The 25,841-nt window shown below is 37.2% G+C and overlaps 1 protein-coding gene across 4 annotated transcripts in view; it reads right to left on the bottom strand.

Annotated features, from left to right (window-relative positions):
- Window positions 1-25,841, bottom strand: part of LOC120633905 (dystrophin, isoforms A/C/F/G/H-like) — a 752,632-nt gene that overhangs the window by 693,720 nt on the left and 33,071 nt on the right. For 3 of the 4 annotated variants that reach the window (XM_039904299.1, XM_039904300.1, XM_039904302.1), the window contains 22 exons: window positions 25,442-25,660; window positions 24,857-25,060; window positions 24,260-24,416; window positions 23,371-24,117; window positions 23,150-23,292; window positions 22,311-22,698; window positions 22,116-22,224; window positions 21,510-21,654; window positions 20,823-20,975; window positions 19,411-19,548; window positions 18,463-18,588; window positions 17,495-17,734; window positions 12,173-12,802; window positions 9,952-11,130; window positions 9,234-9,485; window positions 8,723-8,938; window positions 7,857-8,333; window positions 7,052-7,198; window positions 6,357-6,523; window positions 4,778-4,919; window positions 3,633-3,793; window positions 2,664-2,811 (listed from right to left, as the gene is read on the bottom strand). In XM_039904299.1, coding sequence (XP_039760233.1) covers window positions 2,664-2,811; window positions 3,633-3,793; window positions 4,778-4,919; window positions 6,357-6,523; window positions 7,052-7,198; window positions 7,857-8,333; window positions 8,723-8,938; window positions 9,234-9,485; window positions 9,952-11,130; window positions 12,173-12,802; window positions 17,495-17,734; window positions 18,463-18,588; window positions 19,411-19,548; window positions 20,823-20,975; window positions 21,510-21,654; window positions 22,116-22,224; window positions 22,311-22,698; window positions 23,150-23,292; window positions 23,371-24,117; window positions 24,260-24,416; window positions 24,857-25,060; window positions 25,442-25,660 — 6,288 coding nt within the window. The remainder of the gene's footprint in view (window positions 1-2,663; window positions 2,812-3,632; window positions 3,794-4,777; window positions 4,920-6,356; window positions 6,524-7,051; window positions 7,199-7,856; window positions 8,334-8,722; window positions 8,939-9,233; window positions 9,486-9,951; window positions 11,131-12,172; window positions 12,803-17,494; window positions 17,735-18,462; window positions 18,589-19,410; window positions 19,549-20,822; window positions 20,976-21,509; window positions 21,655-22,115; window positions 22,225-22,310; window positions 22,699-23,149; window positions 23,293-23,370; window positions 24,118-24,259; window positions 24,417-24,856; window positions 25,061-25,441; window positions 25,661-25,841) is intronic. The other variant, XM_039904301.1, reaches the window with a different exon arrangement.

The following is a 25,841-nucleotide window of genomic DNA, read 5'->3' as shown; positions in this document are numbered from 1 at the left end:
CACTACTGAAAAGTGTTTGTGTGATGAGCATGAATGTTTTTCAGTGTCTGGGTGTTTATATGTATTTTCTAAGTATTTATGTATATTATTCATAAAAAAATTTATCAGGCATCTTAGTACCCATAACACAAGCTACGCTTACTTTGGGGCTAGATGGCGATGTGTGTATTATCGTAGTATATTTATTTATTTATTTATTTATATAGGTAACAGTGAAAAAGCAAGAACTAAATATTTTCTACAACATTTTCGGTGCAAAGTAAAATGTAGAAAATGACTACATAAAAGGGATTTTACTTTTATTTGTTTAACAAAGTCGATTATTATTGTCCATTTTGTTTTTGAATTTATTTAAGCGCGGAAGACTTAAAAATTGACAATAACCAGAGGTCCAGCGGACGACGCGATCGTAAGAGATAACTTCCGGCGGCGCCTCTCACTTCCTCTCCCGCCCCGGCGACGAATATTGCGTTTGCGAATCATATTTTCAGTTTATTTTCGTTTCAGTAACGTACTAGCAAAGTATCGTACAGTAGAAGCGGTGATAGCATAGTGGTTACGACGTCGTCTTTACTTTCGGAGAGGCTAAGTACAAAACCCGGCGCGAAACTCTTTTCTAAGTTGCGTGCGTGGTAAGCAATTATATATACCCACCTACTATTATTACGACGATACAAAAATCGGCATCTAGCCCCGTAGTAAGCGTAGCTTGTGTTATGGGTAAGATAACTGATGAAAATTTAAGAATAATATACATAACTAGCTGACCCCAGCGCCATCTGTCCGGCTGATTTGTAAATCTAAACCATCCAGGGTGCCAACCAAACGCATACCACAAGGAACCACAGAGGTCGACCGGCAAGGAGTCCTTGACCCATTGTCCAAAAGATTGAGGGCCCGTGTAATGTAATAAACTCGTTGAACTAGTAGTTAGCATGTTTAACTACGGATCATCACATCCTGGGTTCGAATCGCGGGTCAGGTTAAAAACTTATTGGGTATTGGGCTTTTTTGTAAAGAATTCTCAGTGCCAGTCCGCAGTGGCGTGCAGTGGGTTTCTTTCCAGGGCATGCATACAGTAGAAAAATTGCTTAAAACAGCAAAATCCTTTTCCTATACGAGCTATATATAAATTTTAGGGTAAGCAGTGCCTTTGCGCATGTATGAAGTGCACGCCACTGCCAGTCCGGAGTTAGGAAATTGGGGGTCAAATATCTTTGCCTCTATCCATAGTTACGAGTTAAAGTAAAAACACATACGATTCCTATAAATTGAAAGATGTCAGTGAAACAATATCTACTAAATCTGAAACCTATCCTGTCACAGTTTTGGCTTACCCCATGACTGGCTTTACGCCAAACGTACACATATATATTCTGTATTGAAAAACGAACCTTAAACGCATAGTGATGCGGTTTAATTTACGTTAGCATAGAAGTGATTGCCTGAAACAAATATTTGAACAAACTTTACAGCTATTTAGTTCGTATTACCGAGTCAATAAAGTTTAAAGTTGGCGTAGTGTTGATACAGGCTTTGTTTTTATTTGTTCGAGCATCACGGCTGGATGTCGTATCGTGATCCGGTTCGTTTCGCTCCGGATAAGCCCGTTGCATGTTTCTGTTTTTGACTTTAGGTCGTTATTTACTAAGTTACCTCGGCTCGTCTGTCTGTCTTATGTCTGTCTATAATCGATTGCGGTGTCTCGCCAGTCATACTCAATGTGAGATAGTTATAGATTAAAGTAATTCGTCTTTTTTATATTTATTTTATAACTAGATGTGCCCTGCCCCCGCGTATTTTAGGGAGGCAGCGTACTGCTACATAGTCGACACCAACAGTCATATTGAGATTTGTTCACAAACATTATTTTATATTACGTAATTTTTTTTCCAATGAAAATTATAATATATTATTTCTAATACCTCCAAGAATATGTATACAAAGTTTCATGAAGATAGGTTCAGTAGTTTACGTGTACATATATATATATATAGTGGGGATGTATTTTTAAATGAAATAAATACACAAATAACTCTACTACGACGTTTCAGAAAGTTTCTAGTGATAAGGTAATTAAGTTGACCAATAAAAATAAAAAAAATAAAAAAATAGTTATATAGACTGTACTTGCTGGTGCTAAAAAGAGTCTGGAGAGGGCGAAGACCCAGAAATTTGTTTGGTTGAGAATAGGTAGGATTTAGGCGTATTATTTAAGATATTTATATTTGCGTGGGTCGACCCGAATGAGGCGGTTTAGCGGAACGAGCGATTAGCGAGCGGCGTTTTTCTATCAACGCGATCGGAAGTCGACTGACTGTCGTCGGCGACGCGACGGGCGATTAGTCTTCTTCACTGTTCCCGGGTATGTGACAGAGGGACAGGATGTTTTGGAAGGATATATGTATCATGTTATCATGTGTGCGAGTATGACCATATCAAAAAATTAAAAGGCGTAAACACTTACTAAGTATTCTGTCTAGCTGTGCACTTTCTTATATTATCAGAAGCATATAGAAGTTCAGTGGTGGATTAGAAGCCTCTCCTAACTATAGAGTACGCTGCTACCAGTTCACCATTAGATTCCCTTAATCGCCTCGTACGAAGAGGAGGAGGGGTGGTAACAACTGTATTCTGATCTGCCGTCACCACACGGCACTTACCTTGACAAGGCTCAATCTGATAGCCAGGCTAGTATGGTCGGAGGGGTTCGCACTCGTGGTCAGTAACAGCTCCCGGACGCTGTGAAGAGCTGCTTCGGCACCGCTCATGCCCTTTTCGCTGCTCACCCTTTTTTCAGATTCTGAACGCCTATTTAAAAAGTAAACGTATTATATTTTTTAACACCACACGCTAGAAAATGCCTTATTACATAGCCTGGTATTGAAAGGTCAAGTACATCCATACATCCTATAGGCTTAGCGGGTAAGTAATGTTGTACTAGAGACCTACGGGCTTTTATGATTTGAATAAGGAACATCGCGCACGGCGATTGCTGTCTCGCTCTTACGTATGATCCCTGTCACTCACCAGAACCTTTTAAGCGTGAACCATAGATCATAGATTGTAAAAAAATAAGGTGAGATTGTGGTCAAGCGCTAGTCTATTAACGTTAAAAAAACAAAGCAATTAATGATAATTTGCTTTAAAGATGGAGGAAAACATCGTGAGGAAACAAACCTGCATGCCTGAGAATTCTCTACCATTTTCTCAAATACGTGTCCAATCCGCACTGGACCAGCGTCCAATCCGCACTGGACGAGCGTGAAGTACGTCCTAAACCCTTCTCATGTGAGGGAGAGCCTGACCCAATGAAGCTATGTGCCAGAATTTGATTGTTTTCGAAGTTATACTTCTTTTGGCGCGTTAGGGAAAAATGGTGAGACTAAATTTATACGATGCGCGCGCACACCGTCACAAAAAACCGACACCATGGAGTTAGTTATAGTCAACATCTTAGTTTTGCTAAAAAGGTTTGACAGTTGACTTTTAATAATTCAAACAACACCTTTTTTCTATTTTTAGTTAGTCGTTCTTTCTACAAACGTAGAATAAGATTTTTATCTTGTCACGCCAAGAAGTATAACTTTTAACGCGTGTACATAAGTACACAACCTTTTTTTTTAACTTACTTGTCACGCAGTTTATTCAGTGCGAGCGCAGCGTGTCTCGCTCTCAAATGATGCGCGTCCAATTGTTCGCGGATCGCGTTCGCCAGTGCGCCACCGCACGAACGCACAACCGTACGACCCATCGCAGTGATTTCATTGGCTTCTCGTTGTCGGGCACGGACCTGTTTATAAAAGAACTGGATAATCGTGCGATATCGAACATATAAGAAGTGTCTGTCGAAAAATAAACCTTAATACACAATTTCTTTGAAATGTCTTGAGATTAATTGTATATTTATATATATATCTTGTTTTATTTTTCTCGCGTAATAATTATCATATTAGTTATTAGTAGTATGCACTTAAGTGTGTTAATTTATGAGTTGATTTTTGTAATTGCGATTTACCGTCTCTCATGTATATTCCTATCGTTTAGGTGACCTGAAAGCGATCACTTTTAATAAGATAAGGTCGCCTTTTGCCTCTGATTTTTAAATGTATATTCTTAATTTATCCTATACTGAGTTTTCGGTAATTTTTCATGTTATTAAAAATTATTAAAAAAGTGCATTTTGGTGATAGTTTGGAAAATAGTTCCACACGTGTATTACACGAAGTTTTTAAAAGGATGAGAAAAAAGAAATAGTAGTGTAAATAGTAGTCTTAGTGTTTTTACCTATTAATTTCAACGTTCTCGTAATACTCGTTTATTTAACTTTAAGGAAACGGTTTAAAACATTTTTATTTTTATTTTAAATCAACCAAACTTTTTGTATAAATAAAATGGTTGAATATTTAGTTGAATGGATGGCTGGATAAAAAAAAGGGAAAAGTAAAAAGAACTAGTGCGAAAAATACAACTTTCCGTCGCAATATTACATTTCATATCACCAGGACAATTTGTTTTCTAATACCTGTGGGAAATGAAATGTACATTTTATAGATAGATTCTCTAATCTCTAGGTAATCTTTCTGAAAATTACTCAATGGCGTGTACAACGTAATCGACTCAAAGATTTCAAATTAAGTACATAGTTAATATGTGAAAATACCTTAGACAGTCGTATATAAACAAATTCTGTTATCGACCTTGAAATAATCTGACTCCTTGCCCACGTACCTTTTGCCTGAAATAATACCTTAAATGGGTGGAGGTTTTGGTGTACCTGTTTCTCCAATTCATCCAGCTGTTGTGAAGTGACGTTCTCCGCTGCTGAATCCAGATCACGTTCGAGGGAATCTAACGCTTCACCGCCCTTCTCCAAGGCCGCATATAGTGCAGCCCATGAGGTTTGGCAACGGGACCACCTATAACGTAATTCAATTTTAAATCCCACTGAATTCGATTGCCGGCTCGGGTCGAAAATTAATGGTCTTCATTTATCGGTCTTAGTACAAGATTCGCTCGCTCGGAATCAACGAGTAGTTTTCGCATAACAAACTCTGTATCGTCAAAGTGAAATGGGCCTAATTTCAGTCGTCCCAGAGCCGCGAGTCCTTTACAAACGTTCTGTCAAAAGCCCGATCTAACGGAATGTTAGTCAAATTTTAGCCTTAACTCAATACCAATAAGATTCATTACACTTGAATGTTCAAGTCCATACTCGAAAACGACTCCTCGATTGTCAGCAAGTAAAACTTGTGCAAAGGCTACTGGACTTAGGAAATTGTCACTTTCTCCCCCCGTCCATCACACAGTATGATTAATTTACTAACATGTTTGTATCCAGCATTGGATAATTTCCTCTGAGGATCATAAATCCTTTACCGTTAGAGCAAATGATATTTAAATAAATGAATAAATATCCGCCATCTAGTACCAAAGTAAGCGTAGCTTGTGTTATGGGTACTACGATGCAAAATTTTATGAATACATAAATACTTATAATATATAGATAACACCCAGACACTGAAAAACATTCATGTTCATCACACAAACTTTGTCCAGTTGTCGGAATCTAACCAACTCAGAAAACAAGGTCGCTGCCCACTGCGCCAATCGGCCGCAATACTTTACTTACAATTAACTACTTTACTTTAAAACTACTATTTAATTGCTTAAATTAAAAACTACTCCGCAAACTCCGAAAAAGGGGGGGATAGAACCCAGTCCCCGGATGTCGGGAGGCCGAAGAATTAACGACTAGGCTATCAGCGAATAGTTAAAGCATTTATTGTTGAAGAAAACTTTTTTCTTACCCCTTTCTTAGCCCCTTGACACCGATATGGGTATTTTTTTATATCCGCAAATTCAATAAATTAAGGAGAGTTTCCTCAGACATATGGAGGGTAGAGGTAAGGAGGATCATCTGTGTATATGAAAAAGTGTCGTCAAAATGTATTAAATTAGGATGGCGCCACATTTGCATCAAGGTAACTCTTAAAAGAAGCGCCAAATATAAATATTGTTAGAGTAGGCTTGAAAAATAAACAAGGAAGTAAGGTTATATTTACCACAATATTTTGTACAACGTAAGTTGTTGAAATTCTCAATAATTAACTACTTTAGTCGATAATGACATTAAATTTTTTAAGTCGGCATACTTCAATTCATCTACGATTGCTACATTCATACCATACCCTGTGCATCCACCAGCGCCATTGTGGAGGATTTTTGAACTGTTATTTAGCGCATACAACTGGACACTTTTTCAACTTTTCTCCCATATAAGATGACTCTCCTTACCTCTACCCTCCATACTCAGACAGACAGACATCGGAACATACGAATTATGATACTATTACCTTTCATGTCGATCTCTGTAAGCATCCAAAAGGGTGCTCCATTCCCCACGCAGTTTATCACGTACGCGACGCACTTGCTCCGCACCCGACTTGCGTACGGCCCAAGAGTAAGAGCTCTCTATTTCTTCGACTTGAGATTGTACGTCTTCCATTGAGGATTTTATTCTCTGTTCAGAATAAACGGAGGTTTAAGGAAGGGAGGATTTTTTGTACAAAAGTATTAAAACTAAGAGCTAGGAAGTTTTTTAGTATTTTTTACTAGGTCATTATATATTTATACTAAGAATTTTCATTGTTGCATAATATTAGAAGGTTTTCTGGTAGTCGTTATTACTTAAATATTAAATGGAACAAAAAACAGTGGACATGTTAAAATTTATCATCGTGGAATAATATAAAACTCGTAAATGGAAACAATCCTTAACATAGAACTATACAAAGCTGTGCTAAAGTACTTTCAGTTTGTCAGAGGGTACTTAATACTAGTTTAATTTGTGAGCTTATGCGAGCTTTCATATAATTCCAATTGTATTAGTGAAAGGAAAAAAACAATATTGTATAGGTTTCCATTTCAAGGTTGCTAGATTGTTTCAAGCCATCAAACAATTGTGTCAACAAATGTTTTCTGGATTAAAAAAATTAGATTATTTTCCTGAAAGAACTAAACAATATTGAATTTATCTAAAAATGCATACCACCAGAGCATCTTCTTGTAATGGGAATTCGTCGTAGTCCTTTCCAGACAGCGGTGGCGATCGGAGAGCTGACATGATGGTGGTAATAGCTTCACGGGCACGGTTTGCACGGGTGACAAACTCGCCGTTACGAGTGTCAGAAGTATCCTGTATGCAAAGTACACATTTTACGAATAAGACAACCATATTATGAATAAGACAATGGCGAGAAGACAAATAATTAATGAAGAAAGAAACGTGAATTTCATCAGTATATTTTATCTTACTTGATCCAGTCACGCTTATTAATAATTACAAGTGATTTAAATTAGATGTGGTCCAAGAGACGCTCTTGACTAAAAGTGGTTGAATTATACTACTAGAAAAGTTTGACAAATTGACGAAACGCTATTCGTAAAGAATTTCCCAAATTCATACTTATTTGTCATCATGATCATATCAACCCATTACCGGTCCATTACAGGGCACGGGTCTCCTCCCACAATGAGAATCCACCAGGCAGGCCCATAATACTAATATGGCTGGACTAATACTTATTAATAATATATAAATGCGAAAGTGTATATGTTTGTTTGTATACGGCCGTATATGTGCGGCTCAACTACTGCACGTTACCTTTTATCGAGGGAAAAGCAGCAGTAGCACATCCCGTATTTTAAAAAAAAGCGGATGATATGAATAGCTTGTAGTTTATATAATGACGTCGATGTCAATTCCACAAGAAAATCAGAACAGATATTGAGTACTCAAACGCGGATAGTACTTAGTCAAACGCTAAGTGCGGCTAAGGGTCATTGTAACTTACCAACTTCTTCTTATCCTTCTTTGGCGAAGTCGCCTCATAAGCATCTCTTATCTTGCTAACCATCGTTACCACCTCGGTTGCAGCTTTTTCTGGGAACGTTACTCTCTGTACCCGCAACTCCCTGCACAGCTCCTGTATTCTTTCCAGATCGTTTTCACGATCTAACAGTTCCGCTTTGATATCACCACCATGTTTCATTTTCGCTTCCAAATCTTTGGACATTCCCCATTTCTGTATACTCTCTATAAGATTGCTCAGTTCTTTAACATCGTCTTCTGCTTTTAAGGCAGCATTTCTTTTAGTCTCAATTTCAGACATAACCATTGTCCATTTGTTGCGGAGTTTATCCTGGAAGTGGTTTTGGAGGTATTCGGCCAATTGTGGGTTGTCTTTGTGCTTAGCATATACCAAGCTGTCTCCGCGTGATATTAATGCAGCTGCATCTGGCGCTACGGCACCTAGTTGATTCTTCAAAATCTAAACAACAAAATTTAAACACAAGTAATGTAGGAAATATTCTTTGAATATCAAATACATATAATCCGTAAAATTTACAAGTGCATCAATATTTTTATCTTTAATCAAACGCAAAAATAGTCTTTAAATATGTTAACTCAGCCTCAGTTAATAGGTCTGAGTTGCCCAATGCCCAAAAAACAGTAATAAATTGTAATGTAATAAACGCTAATAGTTCTTTCATAACTATTTAATATAACCCTCATATCCCGCTAAGTCAAGTATATAACGCAAAATTTACCTTCAAACGCACATTGCAGGAACTGACAGGTTTCTCATATTTTCAATAGAGATTACAATTATTTAGATATGGGACTAAATGTTTTTAACAAAATAGCATTACTACTAACCTCGAGCCTTTTAGCAGGATCCCTTTCACTTGCCACCCCACCGACAGTTAGCAACATGACGTGCATCCGACGTGCCATTCGTTCAGCAGCCGCTTCAAATCGTTCTAATTCCTCGTCACACGCCGTTGGGAACCGTTTACTTAGTTCGGATGATACCTCGATAACTTCCGAGATCTCGCTTATGTCATCATCTATGCTAATCTCTGGTTTTGATCCCTGTTGAGTAACGACCGATTCTTTACATGATTTTGATTCATCTAATTATATTCTTAATATTTGGAGGTTCGAAGAAGCTTAAAACCATGATACTAGTTTCTGCATAAAGGACAATCATAAAACAGCAAGCCAACTTGACGTGATCGTTATGGTCAAGTATCTAATCAGAAAGTCTTTCTGATAAGATAAAACGATCACTGCATACTTGAACTTAACCTAAGGTAAATTTTAAGCAATCTTTGTTGAACTACTTTTAGCATCATATAACTTTTAAGTTAATAAGTCTTGCACTTACTTGGGAATAGTCATCGGTACGCTGATATTTCTCATTCAAGGGTTTCTTTTCCTTAACTGGTATCTGTGACTTCAGACCCAATAATGGACTAGCAGAGGACTTGGTCTTTGGCGATGGAGGTACTTCTTCTTCCTGCGATGGTTTAGGGGACATAGCTACAACTTGCACTTGTTTCTTACTTTTGTCGTCCTTGATTGGTGTCGATGTCGATAAGGGTTCCTTTACATCAAATTCCGATGCAGAGAGCCGAACCTATAAGTGTGTGCATGTTAGGAAATATATAGGAAGAATAAAAGAACAATTGTGCAAATTTTCACTTCTACGAATCTACTGCTAACACCATTTAATGGTAAGCATCATTCCATCATCATAACCTATCCACATACAATTATTCAGAACTATGCATGTAACATTCAACAACAATCTGCTTATTTTCTATCTTATTATTATATATCTTGCTTATTCTTATGTTTAGCCAAATCAGATCGTATCGTATCCGATCGAACCAAAGATCCCCGACGCTACGTGATGTACGAAATGTATTTGAACTAAAATAAAGGATTTTTGCTAAAAAAAAAAAAAATAAACATCTCCACCTGACAGAATTATTTGACTTGAAGAGCGTGTCATAACGAAATTAGAACTTCACTAAAAGAACAACGAACAAAATAATCAGCAGAATCATGTAAAAATATTATATTCTATTAAATATATATACCTGCGTTGCATATTCAACTTCTGAATATATGACTTCTTCTTCCGCGATACTACCCGACGGCTTACTATCAACGGATTCAGGTTTATTTTCACTTATTACCGACTCTTTACCTTTACCAGCATCTAAATCTTCTACTTTATCAGTGGCTAACGTCTCTGTTGCAGAGGGTTCAGGCAACGCAGCCTGATCCCTAGGCACTTCGTCCAAAATCAAATACTCATTGACTTCATCTCTCATCAAATTCATCTGAGCATCATTCTGTCTAACCGCTAAATCGTACAACAAGGGGCATTCCACGAGGTTTACTCCATCTAATGGCGTAGGAGGTGGTGTCCTCATAGACATATCTTTTTCTTGCTTTTCTGATGCTGGTATTAAATCGGGAACATCTATAGATACTTTCATAACTTTAGCTTTTTCTACATCATTTTCACCTCTGCGTTTTAGTATTCCAAGTGTTGGTTTCATCCGCTGTTCAAATGTTTTTACTTCCACGACGAATGTTTTCGGTTCCGATCCTAGGTCAACTGATGATCGTTTCGAATCTGTTTCTTCATCAGAGTCAAAAGACTCATTCTCCGTATCTTCAATAATATTGACTGTTTCCACGGTTTGAGGTATAAATTCCATGACCGTTTCCACTGTATCAGAGGGATACATTTCCATTGGCTCTATGGGATTGACTGTTGATTTCACAATTTCATGTTCTTTAACTTCAACAACATGACAAGTATCCTGCTTTGAAGTTTTAGGAGGAAGAGGCGGTTTGGGCTCAATTTTGTTCTTAGATATTTGAGTGAATAAATCACTGTCCTTTAGTAGATTGAAAGTGCTACTGTCCTTCCGTGATGCATCAGGAGTTGATGGAACGGAACCCATAAATGAAATACACCCTTCAATGGAGTCAGTTGACATTGTACTTGTGATGCTATCTGTCATTGGACTATCAGCTTTCTTTTTACGCCTTTCTAATGAAGACCCTCTACTTCTATTTCCGCCTTCTTTGACTTCTTTTTTAATTGGAACGGGACTTTTTAAAGCAAGTGGAATTTTCGATTTTTTAAATTCAGGTCTCTCAGTTTCAGGTGAGTTGACCGGACTCTCTAACCGTCTTTTGATCGTGTCAGTAACGTTTTCGTATTCAATTACTGTTTCTGTGTCATCTATATTTGAAGCGGCCTGCAAGCACAAACCGTCTTAGACTCGGCACGTTAATGTTTGTTAAAACTTGTTATTTACATGTTAGTCGATATTCAATGATCCCGTTCGCTGTAATGACCGAGATGATCTTATGCATGATTCCCAAAGCATCGCGTTGTGAGTGAAAGCATGATCCGTGTGACTCCTTAAGCATTTTCGGTGTAAAATGGGCTTTATGCTGTGATACATTAAGCGTTTTGTTTACACCACACAAAAATAACACCAACACCATTTCACTTATTTACACACCTATTTATTTACAAATGAAGTATCGTCAAAATTGCGACAGAAATATTTCACATAGCATTGTGTTTTTTTGTTTACATTTCAACGTTTTTAGTAATGAGAGGCACACAACAAACTGTATAAGTACGTTTTAGTTTATTTTAACTATTTCACTTGCACACTCATGTAAACAACTCACTGATAAACATTACCAAAGTACCGGTCGACGAAGCGCCTACGTGCTATCGTGTATAAACAGTGATCAAACAAAGCGTAAATGAAAATTCTTGCGGAAAACGAACTTATATGATAGGAAAGTTGAAAAACGCCCACAGAAACAACAAAATATGGTAATTTTCAAGCACAAAGTATTAAAAGTAAAGTAAAAAATATTTGTCTATAATAATATAGTTGCCATCCATTAATTACGTAATGCAAAATGTTTTCGTCTTGACACTTCTCCCTACCTATTATTTTAAAGAGGTGCACTTATATAACAGTGAAACTTAGCTCGATATACTCCCAAAAGTGCTACGAAATTAATTGATGGCCGTTTGAAAAAAAAATAAAGACGACTTGCACTTCTATAATCTTTATTTTTTTATTAGCGGTTTATCCAAGTGAAATTTATTTGAATCAAGAATTAATATGATCAACGTAAATGTCTAGTACATTTACGTTAATATTGAGTCAAGCTTACTATGGCAAGTTAAATTTGAACGAAATTGACAATAATGTGCAAGTCGACCTTAGCGTTAAGATTTTGCCTTTGTTATGTATGTAAGCTTATACTCACAGTTATCTTCTCTAATATTCTCTCCCACTGTTTTGACAGTGCCTTATTGTCCATCGCATCCACATCGCTCGCTTTTCCTCGTACTTCAGTTTTAAGCAATCTCAATTTCGCAGCTGACATAGTTTCTGGACTCTCTAACTCCTGATCTATATCGTTTAAGTACCTTTGGAGAGCTTCCACTTCCGTTTCTTTCTTTCCCAAGCCGTGTCGTTTTAAATTATCCCATCGTGTATTGATATCATCTATTTGATCGCAAAGACTTTCGAGGTAGACTTGGTCGCAATTTTTGCCGAATTCCACATAATTCGCATTAAGCTTGTCTTTAATTGCTTCCATTCGTGACATTTCCAGTTCTAATGTTTGTTTACCTACATTGCCTAAACCGTGAAGCCACGAGGTGAGTGACTGTAAGTCATTCTGTATTTCACGAGCAGTCAGTAGCGCTGTTTCTAATTTGGTTTTCGATTCAGTGACATGAGCCCCGAGTCTGTTATAAAGCTCTTTCAGCATGTCAATCTTTTTAGAAAATTCTTGCGGTTCGGAAACGGCCTTCTCTTCGACCATCTTCCGACCGGTTTTTATTATTGATTCAACTTCCGACTTGATTTCACTCAGTGTGCGATAGAATCTCTGTGAACAATTTATGAAACTTTTAACAGTCGAGCAATAAAATTCACACAATAATTTTAAAACACTAATCATTTTTTGATTTATAACTTAGTTTTTTTAAGGTTAAATGATTTATTGATACCAAGAATGCAAATTAACAGGTATAAAAGTAGTGTGCCATCGAATTCGTAATTCCGATGATCAAAAAGCCCACTAAGATCTAAATTCCTGCAAAATATGTTTAAGAAACCGAATGGTGAATTGGACGACTTTTCAGTATGAGTTTTAAATTTATAATAGTGCTTAAATAATACTATAAAAAAATAAAAGCGTATAATATGCAAAAAAACAGAAACAGACTCTACAAGCTCGTGTGTCATTTGTGGGTTAATTAAGCGATCGAGTGAATAAAATCAAACGGTGGTGTTAAGAACCGCATTGTATAGATACTTCTATTACCACTTCATTTAACATATTCTGTAATATTCCACGTAATAAGAAAAATACGGCAAGACTAACTAGCCAAGTAATGCAACTTCTCCGATGTAATTTTGTGAGGATCATTTAGTTTTTAAAACTACTATTTCTTTATATTCTTTTCTACAGTTTTAATTTTTTAAAAAATGTTAACGTTGAAAGAACGCTGATAGTAATGATTGCTTTGATTTTGTTTACACACAGACGACGTCACACGCGTGTTATCGTGTTTCGTTGGGACTAAAAATACGATTATTTTTAAGTTTTATTTGTTTTAAAATATGAATTGGACAATGTTACGAACACTCTTTATAAATACATTTTAGATTTTGTTAAATTACTGGCCGGTTGCCTATTAGCGTATCAGCAATCACTGTATTGAGAAAAAAATTACTTAATATAGTAATATCTGAATTTAAAATTGATAAGTCAAAAGAACCTTACAATCCACTTAAAAATTCCGACACACAGAACCAAAATCAAGTGATAGAAGTCCAAATTCATTTCCAGCATAGAAACTGTAAACTGTAATTGCTCAGTATCAGTCTAACGGTAGCGGAATGCTCAGTCGAGGCGACCGCGGCTGAATCAATCGCGTAACTCTATTGTACTACGCCGATTGATTGTAGGCACTGATGCATGATGTTTTCAAAGGTGGCGTTTGAAATCGTAAAATAATACTAATAAAAATACATTGTATTTACTACACTACAAATAGGGCTTCTATACTCGTACTTTTATCGTCAACATGTAAAGTTATTATTGCTTACTGACGTCTTATATTTTAGTTGAATCCCATCCATGACTTTGAAGTCTGAAAAATAATCACTTTCTACGCGTTAACGTACCGAAACGCTAAACCGCTTCGAGGCACATATTTGTTTGTAAGGTGGTTACTTCGACTGAACCTCCAACCAGACCAGACCAGAGAAAAATAAGAAATTAGGAATTCACGAATTACCCCTTTTTTATTCGATTACAATTTAGCCCTTGGCTGCACTCTCACCTAGTGGTAAGTTTTTATGCAGTCTAAGATAGTAGCGGGCTACGTACCGCAACGCTTAATCGCTTATATGTACGTTATTGTTGGTCGGTTGGTAAGTAGCCACGACCTAACCTGCCACCAGACCAGACCAGAGAAAATTTGGAAATTATAAATTGACTTGTTACCCTGTCGGAAGTCAAACCCGGCCCCACCTACTTATGAGACCTCCCTGATTAGTGCTATACTAATCAGGGGGGTCGATAAAATCGTAAACTTGAGGTGTCCTTTTATTAAAATATGCTATTAATAAATTCAGAAAGCTTGAATATTAAATTATTCGTCTATTTTATTCGTAGATAAGGCATATTTAGGTTAAATGACGTTAAATAAATATAAACAAATAAATTAATATACTACGATAATACACATAACTAGCACCAAAGTTCGCGCAGCTTGTGTTATGGGTGCTAAAACAGTTGATGAATATTTTTGTGAATATAATACACATAAATACTAATAATATACAGCTAGACACCCAGACACTGATAAACATTCATGTTCATCACACAAACATTTATTTTCCAGTTGTAGGAACGGGTACGAACCCGGCCTTGGCACGCAGAAAGCAAGAGCTGCCAACTGGCTGTCATTTCATGTTTTGTTTTTATGTGACTTTAAGTACCCGCTCCAAACATTCGTACATCACGTCATCAATGACCAGAATCCTTTCAACCGCCGCACGATACACAATAGTTTATTGAACTGTTCATCGTACTTATTGATGGGATTAAGATAAATTCTCCTAGTTAGGCTAGTATTCTATGCTGGGCCGATTTAAACCACATACTACGTTTGTATATAAATTTAATGCTAATTATAGCATAGCTAGGCCATAGCATTATGATTATCACATACAAGTTATAGTTACATATTTCTTAAAAGGAACTTCTTTTGACGCGTTGAGCTATTTTTATTGGGGGAAAACTTATGGGTTCGGAGCACAGATGACGACATGCTCGTTATGAATTACGCTAGATTAGCGACGCGTAATGTAGCGGCCTGTTTACATGTATACGCTACACTAAAACATATTATAAACTTGACTGTATTATATGCGTGTTTGACTTTGACTTTATGGATGGTTAAAAATCTTGTGTTTTCGCGTGACTGACTGATGCGTGATACCATTCATTTTATTTTATTTTCTTAATTTTTTACTTCTTTCAACAGTCCTTAAGACTAGACAGTGGTTTTTATCGTTTTTTATAAATTCAATAATTTAATTAACCCATGCTCAATATTATGTTTAATAAGATTTGGAAAACATAAAAGTTATTTTGGACAACAAATTTTTTTAAACTTCGTTTTTAAATGTCCTATACTAGACCCTTGCTTGTCCTATACTTGTTAATACACGCAATTTGAACACAATATCATCTTCATATAATGTGACGTCAAGTTCAACACCTTGACATTTAATGGATTAGGAGGTGCATTTTGGTTATGTGCATCGTCAGTTATCTAAGTATCACAGATGTGTGTATTGTCTTTGTATACTTACACATTTATTTATTTATTTACTTTTCATACTTGCTTTTACAAAGTTTCAAATTCGTACCGATATGAATTACATAGCGTATAAGGTAGCAGATGTGTAGAAAGTTACGCCAGTTTACTCCCTAGGGAAATTGAGGTAGACTATTTTATCAACTGAGCAGTTAGTTACCCTAAACATATCACAGGCTTTCGAACACTAACCGCAAGTTGAACCGCTAATTGCCTCCAGCCACAAATCAACGCCAAACTAATATTAGTTTACGCAAACTATTAATCATAATACTACGCCATATTTCTGATATAGCCACCCGTACCCGTACTCTGACACATCATTTATATCACTATTAAGTTACCTAATCTCCATAAATAAACATTGTTTTTCTTCAATCGTGTTTTGCCTGTTGCATGTTAAGCTTTAATCCTTTTGTTTATCCAAAATAAAATAAACTTATCGTAGTCTTACGTTTTTGTATCAAAAATTATTATACAGGGGAGAGCACTGATATCTATAGTACTAGTTGTTACTCAGTTTAGGTATCAGTATTTCAACCAAACATAGTATTAAGCTATGGTTTCTGTCACTATTTATTAATAATAATATAAAACAAAGTATTATTTATGTGTGTTTGTTTATCAGCTAACTCCTCCTAAACCACGCAACGGAGTTTGATGGGGTTCAAAGTCAAAGTCAAAGTCAAAAATATCTTTATTCAAGTACTTTGATAAATACACGGCACTTTTGATGCGTACATAAGAATTACACGGTAGTGAGATGATGGCGATAACCACATTCCTAAACTTAAAACTAAAGCTACGAGGGTTCCAAACGCGTCCTGGTCTAAGAAGAACAAACTTAGCCGGGTGTTTTTTTTTTGTTATCACCATCTCGCAACGTCATTTTAAATTATTAGAAGAGCAACCTGGTTAGAGCAATAATTTACACCCAAGGTTTTTTTGTCGTTTACGTAGTCCTTTATACTATAATAGGACTACTCTATTTCCATCATCGTTTAGATGACTTTCACCATCCCAATAGTCTCAGAAAAAAGAATTTTATGCAACCAAGTTGCAACTGAATGAAGTGAGCGCACGAACCACCGTCTCCACAAGCGGGATTGCACCGTGCAAGAATGCGCACATATTCCTCCATCGTCCGAGTCTTGGTATCGTACCGATTATGAAGTCATTTCTGACGTATATCCGGGCCCTTCTTTGACTGTGTGGACCTAACTACAGGAGCCAAAAGAATCAATATGATCTGACACAATGACAACGGAAGACCCAACATCGCACTATCGGAGTTTTCAAGCATAAGAGCCGTATATACAACTTCCAAAAATAAATGGTCTGATCTTTGTTCCCGATAACACCAGCTCCAAGGTGGATCTTCATATTGTCCGTGTACCGTCAAAAAATCCAAATCCATTTGTTTAAAGTTGACCTAACTAATGTAGGCACTATCCCGAACTGGTTGTAGACTTAGGTCTAGGTCAGTTCGGAAGGCAGATTCTGGAGGAGAATGGATTGAAATGAATCCAGTATTAGTGAATGTTTCAAGTGCTTATGTAGTGAGTTTTTGTCCTAAAATCACTTCTACTACACGCACTAGATATCGTATATTAGTTTAATAGAAATGATAATAAAATGGTAGTAAGTTTAATGTAAAAAAATATTAAATAAAATTTAACACTCACAAGGCAGGTCCGCAACTGTGCCCGCACCGCATCAGGATCCGCAGCGCGTAGCGATAACGCAGCAGCTGCGCCGCGCTGTACTTCCCGCAACGCGTCAGTCGCACGCGTCAGTCTTGTCGCAAGTCGCGCTGCATCGGACTCGGATCCAGATTCTATACCGGCCTCCGTTATACTATTGGATTCTTCGTCTTGCTCTTTCTTTATTATTTTAAGCTGTTCCTCTGTTTCATTTAGGTTGCGCTGTTCGGAATGAAATGTATAATGTTACTATCTGTGAACAATGGCGTTCCTAGGGTCCTGAATTAGAGCAAGCCCAGTTATATTTAGGACTAATTTAACTTATGATATGGCTGATATAAGGCAGTTGTTGTTGTGCCAAATGACAAAAATCAATACATCTTTGAAAGACACTAAGATTGTGGTCCACACGCGATTTATGATTAGAAATTTCGATTGATAATTAAAGCCCGGCTTTTCGGCTTCTATGGTAGTACCCCCACTACCTGTGGAGTATTGAGGGCCGTAATGGCTGCAACGTCTCAATGTATTCCGACAAGCATTGGAGGGTTATATGTATGTATTATATAGGTTGGGTGTACTTGCGTAGGGAGTCAATAACTATAACGCGGTAACAAAAATACAGAAGAGTCACAGTAAAACCGCACTATAAACATGAACGGGTAAATATTAGAATAAGTCATAATATGTTGAAGTTCTTAGAAAATAAGATTTTGTTATATATGGTATATCTTTGAGAGATATCATCGAGGAAAAAAAAATATATAATAGGACTAATATGTAGTAAGTTAGTTAGTAAGTAGTGTTGATAAATGATGAGTAGACTGATGTGTTGTAAAAGTAGTATAGTAGAAGTAAAACCGCAAATGCGGACGCCGTGATACAAATGAGTTTGGTTATTAGTAGCATATGCACCCCATTAAAAAAAAGGATTAAAAAAATGCAGTTACCCGAACATGGTCTAACTGATCGCGCAACCGGTCGGCTGCTTCAAGTTTTCCTGCTTCGCGATACGCTTCAACTTGTTGCTCAACCTCACGCAATACCTCACGTTGTGCAGCAAACTCAACGGGCAACTAAAAAATAAAAAGTTTTAGTAACTTCACTGGAATGCATCGATCACTCTTCTTGTTAGTGATCGATGCTCGAATGACACATTGTTCATGAATAAAATAGTTCCGTTCCCTCATTAACTTCTGGTATCCCCGACCAAGTATTATTTGATAGTCAAACATTTAAAGCTTTGATATAAGTATTGAAGTTATGACTCCTAAATTCAGACTATACGTTAGGCTGTTGCGAGGGCTACTCAGCATAGCACAGTGCGCATTGTTTCATGACCATCATAAGCCTATAAGAATCTCACAGCTGGGCAAAGTTCTCCTCTCTCTTTCATAAGAGAGAAAGTTTGAGAATATAGACCCACCACATTGCTCTAATGCGTAGAAGCGGACCTTAACGATTTATATCACAATACGTTAGTGACAATAAACGGAAAACGACTCTGACGGCTTAGCGACGTCTGCCATTTTACTCATTTACTAAGGATTATGGTCTCAAAGTACCATGTTTTAGAACCGTACACTCTGCTCAGGGACGCTGGTTATACGGAGGAATCTGTTATAATTCATAATTCATTTATTGCAAACTGTGTACATATAGTCTTATGAGCTAAAAAGGGCTTACGGTGTGCTATTTCTGACGTGCAATATTATGCAAGCAGTGAGCTTACAAATAGTTGTTACATATGAAAAAAAAGAAAACCGTCATATCATTTTACTTTGTTCTAGAAAACTATAGAAAACTTGTACTATTAAAGGTGGTGTATTTAGTAAATATGCTTCAAATCCAAATGAACCAAATATTCGCACATTTATGCGAAGCAGAAGAACTGATACCTGTTGATCATCCAAAGGTTCGTCTCTAAAGGCTCTGTTCTGAACTGAAATTAGCCACTGCTGTAAATTGTCGAGTGACACTTCGCAGCGCGCCGCTTCTCTCGCAGCGGACTCCAACTCCGCAGTCCTGTCTGCCGCCTATTCAAACACATTTATTTTTTACTAGGGGTCCCTCGCGACTTCTTTCGTGTATAAGCCAACCTTAAAAGACAGACATACGCTGTCGCGGACTTTTTCTTAGAACTTTTAAAGGGGCACAACTCTGTGATACTTGATTTTATCGAAATTTTAACGGTTTACCCAGCACGCAGCGGTGGCCCTCTAAAGGAAACAAAACCTCCGGTTTTGAAAGATTCTTTACTGGTGCTATGCTCCTACTGGTCTAGCCCATAACTTTCCTCGATAAATGGGCTATCAAACACTGAAAGTATTTTTCAAATCAGAGCAGTAGTTCCCATCGTGTTCAAGTAAACAAACAAACAGACTCTTCAGCTTATTTAAATATTAGTGTAGAATTTTCAATGACTTTAAACAGTCTCCTTTGGCATCCTTTCCTTCGCGCAGTGGTAAGCACTGTGTTTTATAACAGGGGCCATTTGAGAGCTAATAATTTCGGAATTTACTCTGGTCTGACGTCTGCTAGACGTGCCGCCAAGCGATTTAGCGTTGCGCTACGATGCGGCATGGATAGCAATTATTGGGTTAATATCACTGCCACACGCCTTCATTACGTACCATCAGTTGAGATGCATTCAAGGGCTAAATTGGAGTGGTAAAAAAATCTAGCCTTAGCAATTGCACGGCTGTTGGAAAAATTCAGTTTAATCAGAAACGCTCTTTACAATTCGCATGTTGAAATATTAATACGTATCTACTTTTAAGCTAGGTAAACCTACCTACCTGTTTCTGACTCTATTAACCGGAACGGACAGACAAGAAGAGGACATTTAGTAGAATATGAAAATTACTTCTTCGGGCTCGAAATGAGAAAGAGATCATTAAAATTTTGATAGAGAGAAGATATTATAAAGTTTGTAATTAGAATAACCTTTGGAAGGCCCTGCTCCAGCGAATAGCGATGGATTGAGTGTTTAGAAATATTGATCATAAGTTATAATACGTATGTCCTTACTTAAAATAAGGTAGTCCGTCCCTTGTATTGCTTTTTGTTTGGACTTTAAGAAAGAACACGAAACGCGAGTAGGCTCCCGATTAACAAAACTTACGCACATGAGGCACATTAGTGCTTAAACTTTTCTTAAAAATAAGTTAGCATATATTGTAAATTGTTAATATAGTAATATATAGCACTGGAACAAGGCTAACAACAATAACATTTATAAAATTTTGTAAGAAATAAAAAATTTAAATTCAAAAATATATATATACTCCATCTAATATTCAATTCTTACCTGTTTCTGCAGCGATTCCCACCGTCGTGTCAGAGCATCTATCTCTGCTCTTATCCAGTTGGGCATGATGTGCGCATCGGCCAACTGCCGCCCGACGGCTTCAATGCGGGACATTCGCTCTTCGCTGCGATTCGACACGTAGTTTTCTAGATCCTAAACGCGGAATTAACAAAAACATATACCATAACAAAATACATATACAATGCAAATATGGCTTTACAATAAAGACTTAAGAGGAAATAAAAACAGAAACAAAGAACTTTGTTAGTATTGTGCACGCACAATAGAGATGCGAATAATGTGCGTAGTAGATAGTACGACATGTCACAATTTATAGATCGTTTTTATTAAATTGCGCGGGGTTTTAAAGATTAAAAGGTAATTATATTATTGGCCCAATTTATGTTACTCTAGTAAAAAATCGGGCAAAAAAAATTTAACTAGAAAGCGTTGCTACATTATCGTTTACATTTTACGCTTGGTGATTCGTCTAAGAATGACACCAGGTAAAAAGAATGCATTAGTTAAATGCATATGCAGACGCGTAACTTTGCTATTAAATATATAAATGTGTCAAGTTAGTAACCTCAATATAAAGTTGTGACGGACAAAGTTGCGCAAATATGAATTCGTCCTAACCATTTCGTAGCGTACGAATCTGTTATAAAGTTAACCAAGTTAACTTACATAAAGCTCATCGGAGATGTCCTCAGCATCAGCTCGAGCTCTTGTTTCTTTGGTTAGTCTTCGCTGTAAGCCATCCAGCCAGGCGGTCTGCTGTGCCAGCCAAGCACGTAACTCGCCAGACTCGTGCCATGCTTCAGCTAGAACCCTTATAAGAAAACAATTATTTATGTGCTGTCAAAGTATCACTGATTGGACACTTGCCCTAATATATCTGAATTTTCCATAACTGTAAGACCATTACACTGAAACGGGTTGACAATAAAACTTGTAAGAGTTTCTTAGTTTGACAGAAGCTTTCAGACTCTCTTTTTCTCTCGCGAGAAATATATTCTGTGCGCAGAAGAGGGTCACAATCGGGGTGTGACCCTTCTCTGCACACAGAACAGGATTTACACTTATAGACTCGGGGTGATGAGTATGTACCCTTATTTACCATCAACAATGAAAAGTTTTTCACATCGACTCTATTAACACCGTCTCTTGGGGACGCCAAGATCCAATACGGGGTTTTGAGACTTTGCACTTAAAATATTGAGATCGGCCTAGACAAGTGATCTTGTCTGATGGTGCTTAACACAACACTTTAGGGCACTAATAAAGACTTACTTGTATCTTTCGTAAACAGAATGGGTTGCTCGCGTCCAGCCAGCATTGAGTTGCGTAAGTCGTCTAGCCAAAGCTGGCGCACTTTCGGCGGCAAGTAACACTTCGTTTCCTAAACAATAACGTAGAAAAAGTTGTAAATTAGTGAATAATATAGATTTTATTGTTCTATGGCGGGGGCGGAGATTATAAACTCACCATCCTCATTCAAATTCCTGAACTCTGGAGTTTTATCATCACACTTATCCTTCAGCGTTTGAAAGCGTGTCTTCATCTGATATAATTCAGCGGAATCCGTAATATTACACTCGTCTTCCTTAGGCATTTCATCCTCGAGATTTGCCAACCACTTCTCCATTTCGTCTATTCTGCGGAATAAGCCTTCGGACTTTTCCAAAGCACGTCTTAAACTCTCGTTAAGTTTTAACGCCGACTCAGTATTGACATCGTAACGTTTACGTAGCTCTTTCATGTCGGATTTTAAGGTTTTCGATAGGGTTTCGTCGCAGTCTTCCAGTATGGTTTCTTTAGTAGCTTCGATGATTTTTATTTTCTCACCGTACGCTGTTTGTTGGTCGTGGAATTTCTAGAACAAATAATATTATTAAAGTGGTGAGACAGCATTGTCAGTTTAAAGTATAAAACTGAAAAAACATGTTTTTTTTTGCCTTATACTATTACAACGTATATATAACACTTTTGTTCCATAACTATAGTGGAATCAATACGTTTAAAGAACTTTTAAAAAACTATACAAAAAAAAATACGCGATGTCAACCATAACATCAGTTGTGTTTATATTTAAAGTCAAACGGGATTCTTCTTCTTGCTTTTATACGTTACGTAAGTTCGGCACAACATATCTTTTGACAAATAACAAATTATCTTAAGTTCAGACGGAATTACAGATATATAATTAAGGACGTAGATAATATTGAAACATAATTATTTCAATAAAAAGTCACTCACGCGCATTCACTAAGTTTAAAATTATAAGTTCAGACGGATATACTTGCCCAATCGTTTAATCTACTTACATTGCTAGTGTCTAATAACCGTTCTAACTCCTGAACATCGCCGAAAGGAACGGATTTGTTGCTCTCCACGAATGCTTGCAGTTTGTCCAACCATTGTATCATTTCCCTGTGTTCAGATTCGAGCGTGTCCAATAATTCTATTCCTGAAAACCACATATTGTGTTAAAACTCTTAAATTTCTTTTAAAAAAATTGCCCTAATTGGATAACGCTGAGACTTACCTTTCTGGCTTTTATTAATCTTCTGCTCCAATATAGTTTTGGAATCTGAGAACCTCATGACCAGATTCTCAACGCTGCTCCTCAAATTTAATTCTTCGACACTCCCCTTTTCGTATTTCTCCCTTTTCTGCTTCACTACACTATCATACGAAGATTGTATATCGTCAAATTGCTTTCGCATCTGTTTTAGTTCTTCTAACTTTTTACTCATTTCTTCTTTTGAAGATATGATCGCATGCTCAGCTATGATCTGCGATTCCATATCCTGTATTTTCCTTTGCACAATTTTATAATCGTCTTCACTTTGTAAGGTTGGAGTTCTCTTGTTTAATGCTATTTTTATCTCAACTTCTCTCTTACTGAGATACGTCAATAGTTCTTCGAAATCTTCGTTTATTCGTTTCGCGTCTCTCTCGATTTCGTCCTTGTGCGATTTCGATATCGGTTTCGTCAGTAATATTATCGATTGTGCGTTTAATTCCTTTAATTTCATTTCGAGTTGCTTGACCGCACGTATTCTATTACGTAAGTGTATTAATTGATTGTTCGTCGGTGATTCCTTAAGCATCTTGTCTTTCCATTTATGGACATCGTCAAGTTCCCTTTGCAATACTTCTACGTTCTTGTAGAAATTTTCTTTATCTTCTAGTAGGTTCATCATGTTTCGTATATCGAGTAGGGTTTTCTGTATGCCCTCCCACCGTCTCTTTAGTTCTTCGATACTGTCCGCGTGTTGTTTTGCTTCTTCTGCAATAAGATTATTAATTTACTCAATTTCAACATTTATGTCTCCAAAAGTAGTAGCTCGGATAACCAAAGGGTAGAAGAAGATACAGCAAAATAATATTATTTGTTGTTAGTTCAAGAAAGAAAGTTTGGAAATATTTACCTCGAAGCGAAGAATCAGCAGCCAATCGTCTCTGAATCTCCTCAACGTTGGCGAAATCTGCGCGTTGCTCTTCACTCTCACGCTGTACGCGTTGTAATAACGCACGCGCAGAATCGCGAGACTGGTCGCTTGATCCTTCACTTAGGTCTTTCATACACTGGAAGAAAATATAATTTTAAAAAGAATTTTAGCAAAATCAGCTTTTACGATAGATGAATTAATTCGTTGTTTGTATACATCAACCAAGTTCACGTTTTAAAACATTTCGCTCGCAATAAATAAACATGTCGGCTAGAACTATATGTGGCCATATTTATCTGGTCTTCACTAAACTATATTTGCAGAGATCGCAGTACGGCTAAAATAGAATAACCAGCTAGCATGTCATACAACTAATTACTTTTTATTCGGAATGGTCCAAGGAGGCAAAAAAATAATAAGTTGTGAGACAGATTGTAGGAAGATATTTGCCTAGTCGGACAGTAAGCCTAAAATATAATAGAATAAAGAGATTGTATTACACTACCAACAACGTAACGTACCAGTAACAATTATTACATTAAGGAACACTTATTTTATGTAGAGATTAAAACTTACATCGGCAAGAGCTTTCTCAGATGCCTCGGCCCAATTGTCAAACACTTTATACCCAATTTGGAAGTCAGCGCTTGATTTGTCGCTGAGCCGTGGTTTCTTGGTGCGGTGGTCCAGCTCTAACGTGGTAGTCGTGGTAGTTATAGTGGTGGTACCATCTGCGCTCGATTCCGTTGTGATGTCGAACTCGAAACCGAGTTCTTTTATCTGCAATCAAGGTCACATACAATATGTCCACAACCCCTGATTTCATAATAACTATTCCGTCTGAGACGTCGTCTATCGTTACTGTTAGCGTTATATCATCCGCTTGCCTCGGAGAGTACTTAGAGCCATTAATGCAATAATATTCAGTGTACCAGCCTTAAAGCAACCTTGAACCCTTTAACTCTAAATTTTCCTAGAAAGGGATCTATTAAAACCCTATTGCAGGGTTTAATAGAGACAGAGGAAGTGAGTATCATGTTAATAGCGAAGCTATTTCTGCGTGTAATTTTCGAAGTAAATAAAGTTTTCTAGGTGGAAATACTCATAATCAAAATAATGGACCTAGAAACTATACTATAATTAAAGCTCTTGTGGTCTTACTCTATCAGCTTGAACTCGCAGTATCATCTCTAAAGCATCAAGCCGATCATGCAAAGCGTCCCCGCTCTCAGCTAAAGCCTCCGTCCCTTCAATCGCTGACAAGCGCTGAAGGAACATAGCAAGGCCATGTCGCTGCGTCGCTAAAGATGAACTGCAGCTCTGCAGCGCTGAAATGCGTTCCAGCACTTCTCCAATCTCGCTCGCTGGATATGCTTCCATCTAAAAGTAATTGCATGCATTAGTACGTCGTTCATAAACTTTTGAATATTAAAAATCATATGTAAACAGTAGTTAAGACTGACTGCACCATCTTACGACCAGACTATATACCTTACTAGCGGTCCCTCACCTTTAAGTCTACCTTAAACTATAGACATATGCTATCGCGGACTTTTAAAGG

Source organism: Pararge aegeria, chromosome 22 (assembly GCF_905163445.1).
Source record: "Pararge aegeria chromosome 22, ilParAegt1.1, whole genome shotgun sequence".
Classification (NCBI taxonomy): Eukaryota; Metazoa; Arthropoda; class Insecta; order Lepidoptera; family Nymphalidae; genus Pararge; species Pararge aegeria.
The sequence above is the reverse complement of the archived record's forward strand: the minus strand, read 5'-3'. Positions and strand labels throughout refer to the sequence as shown.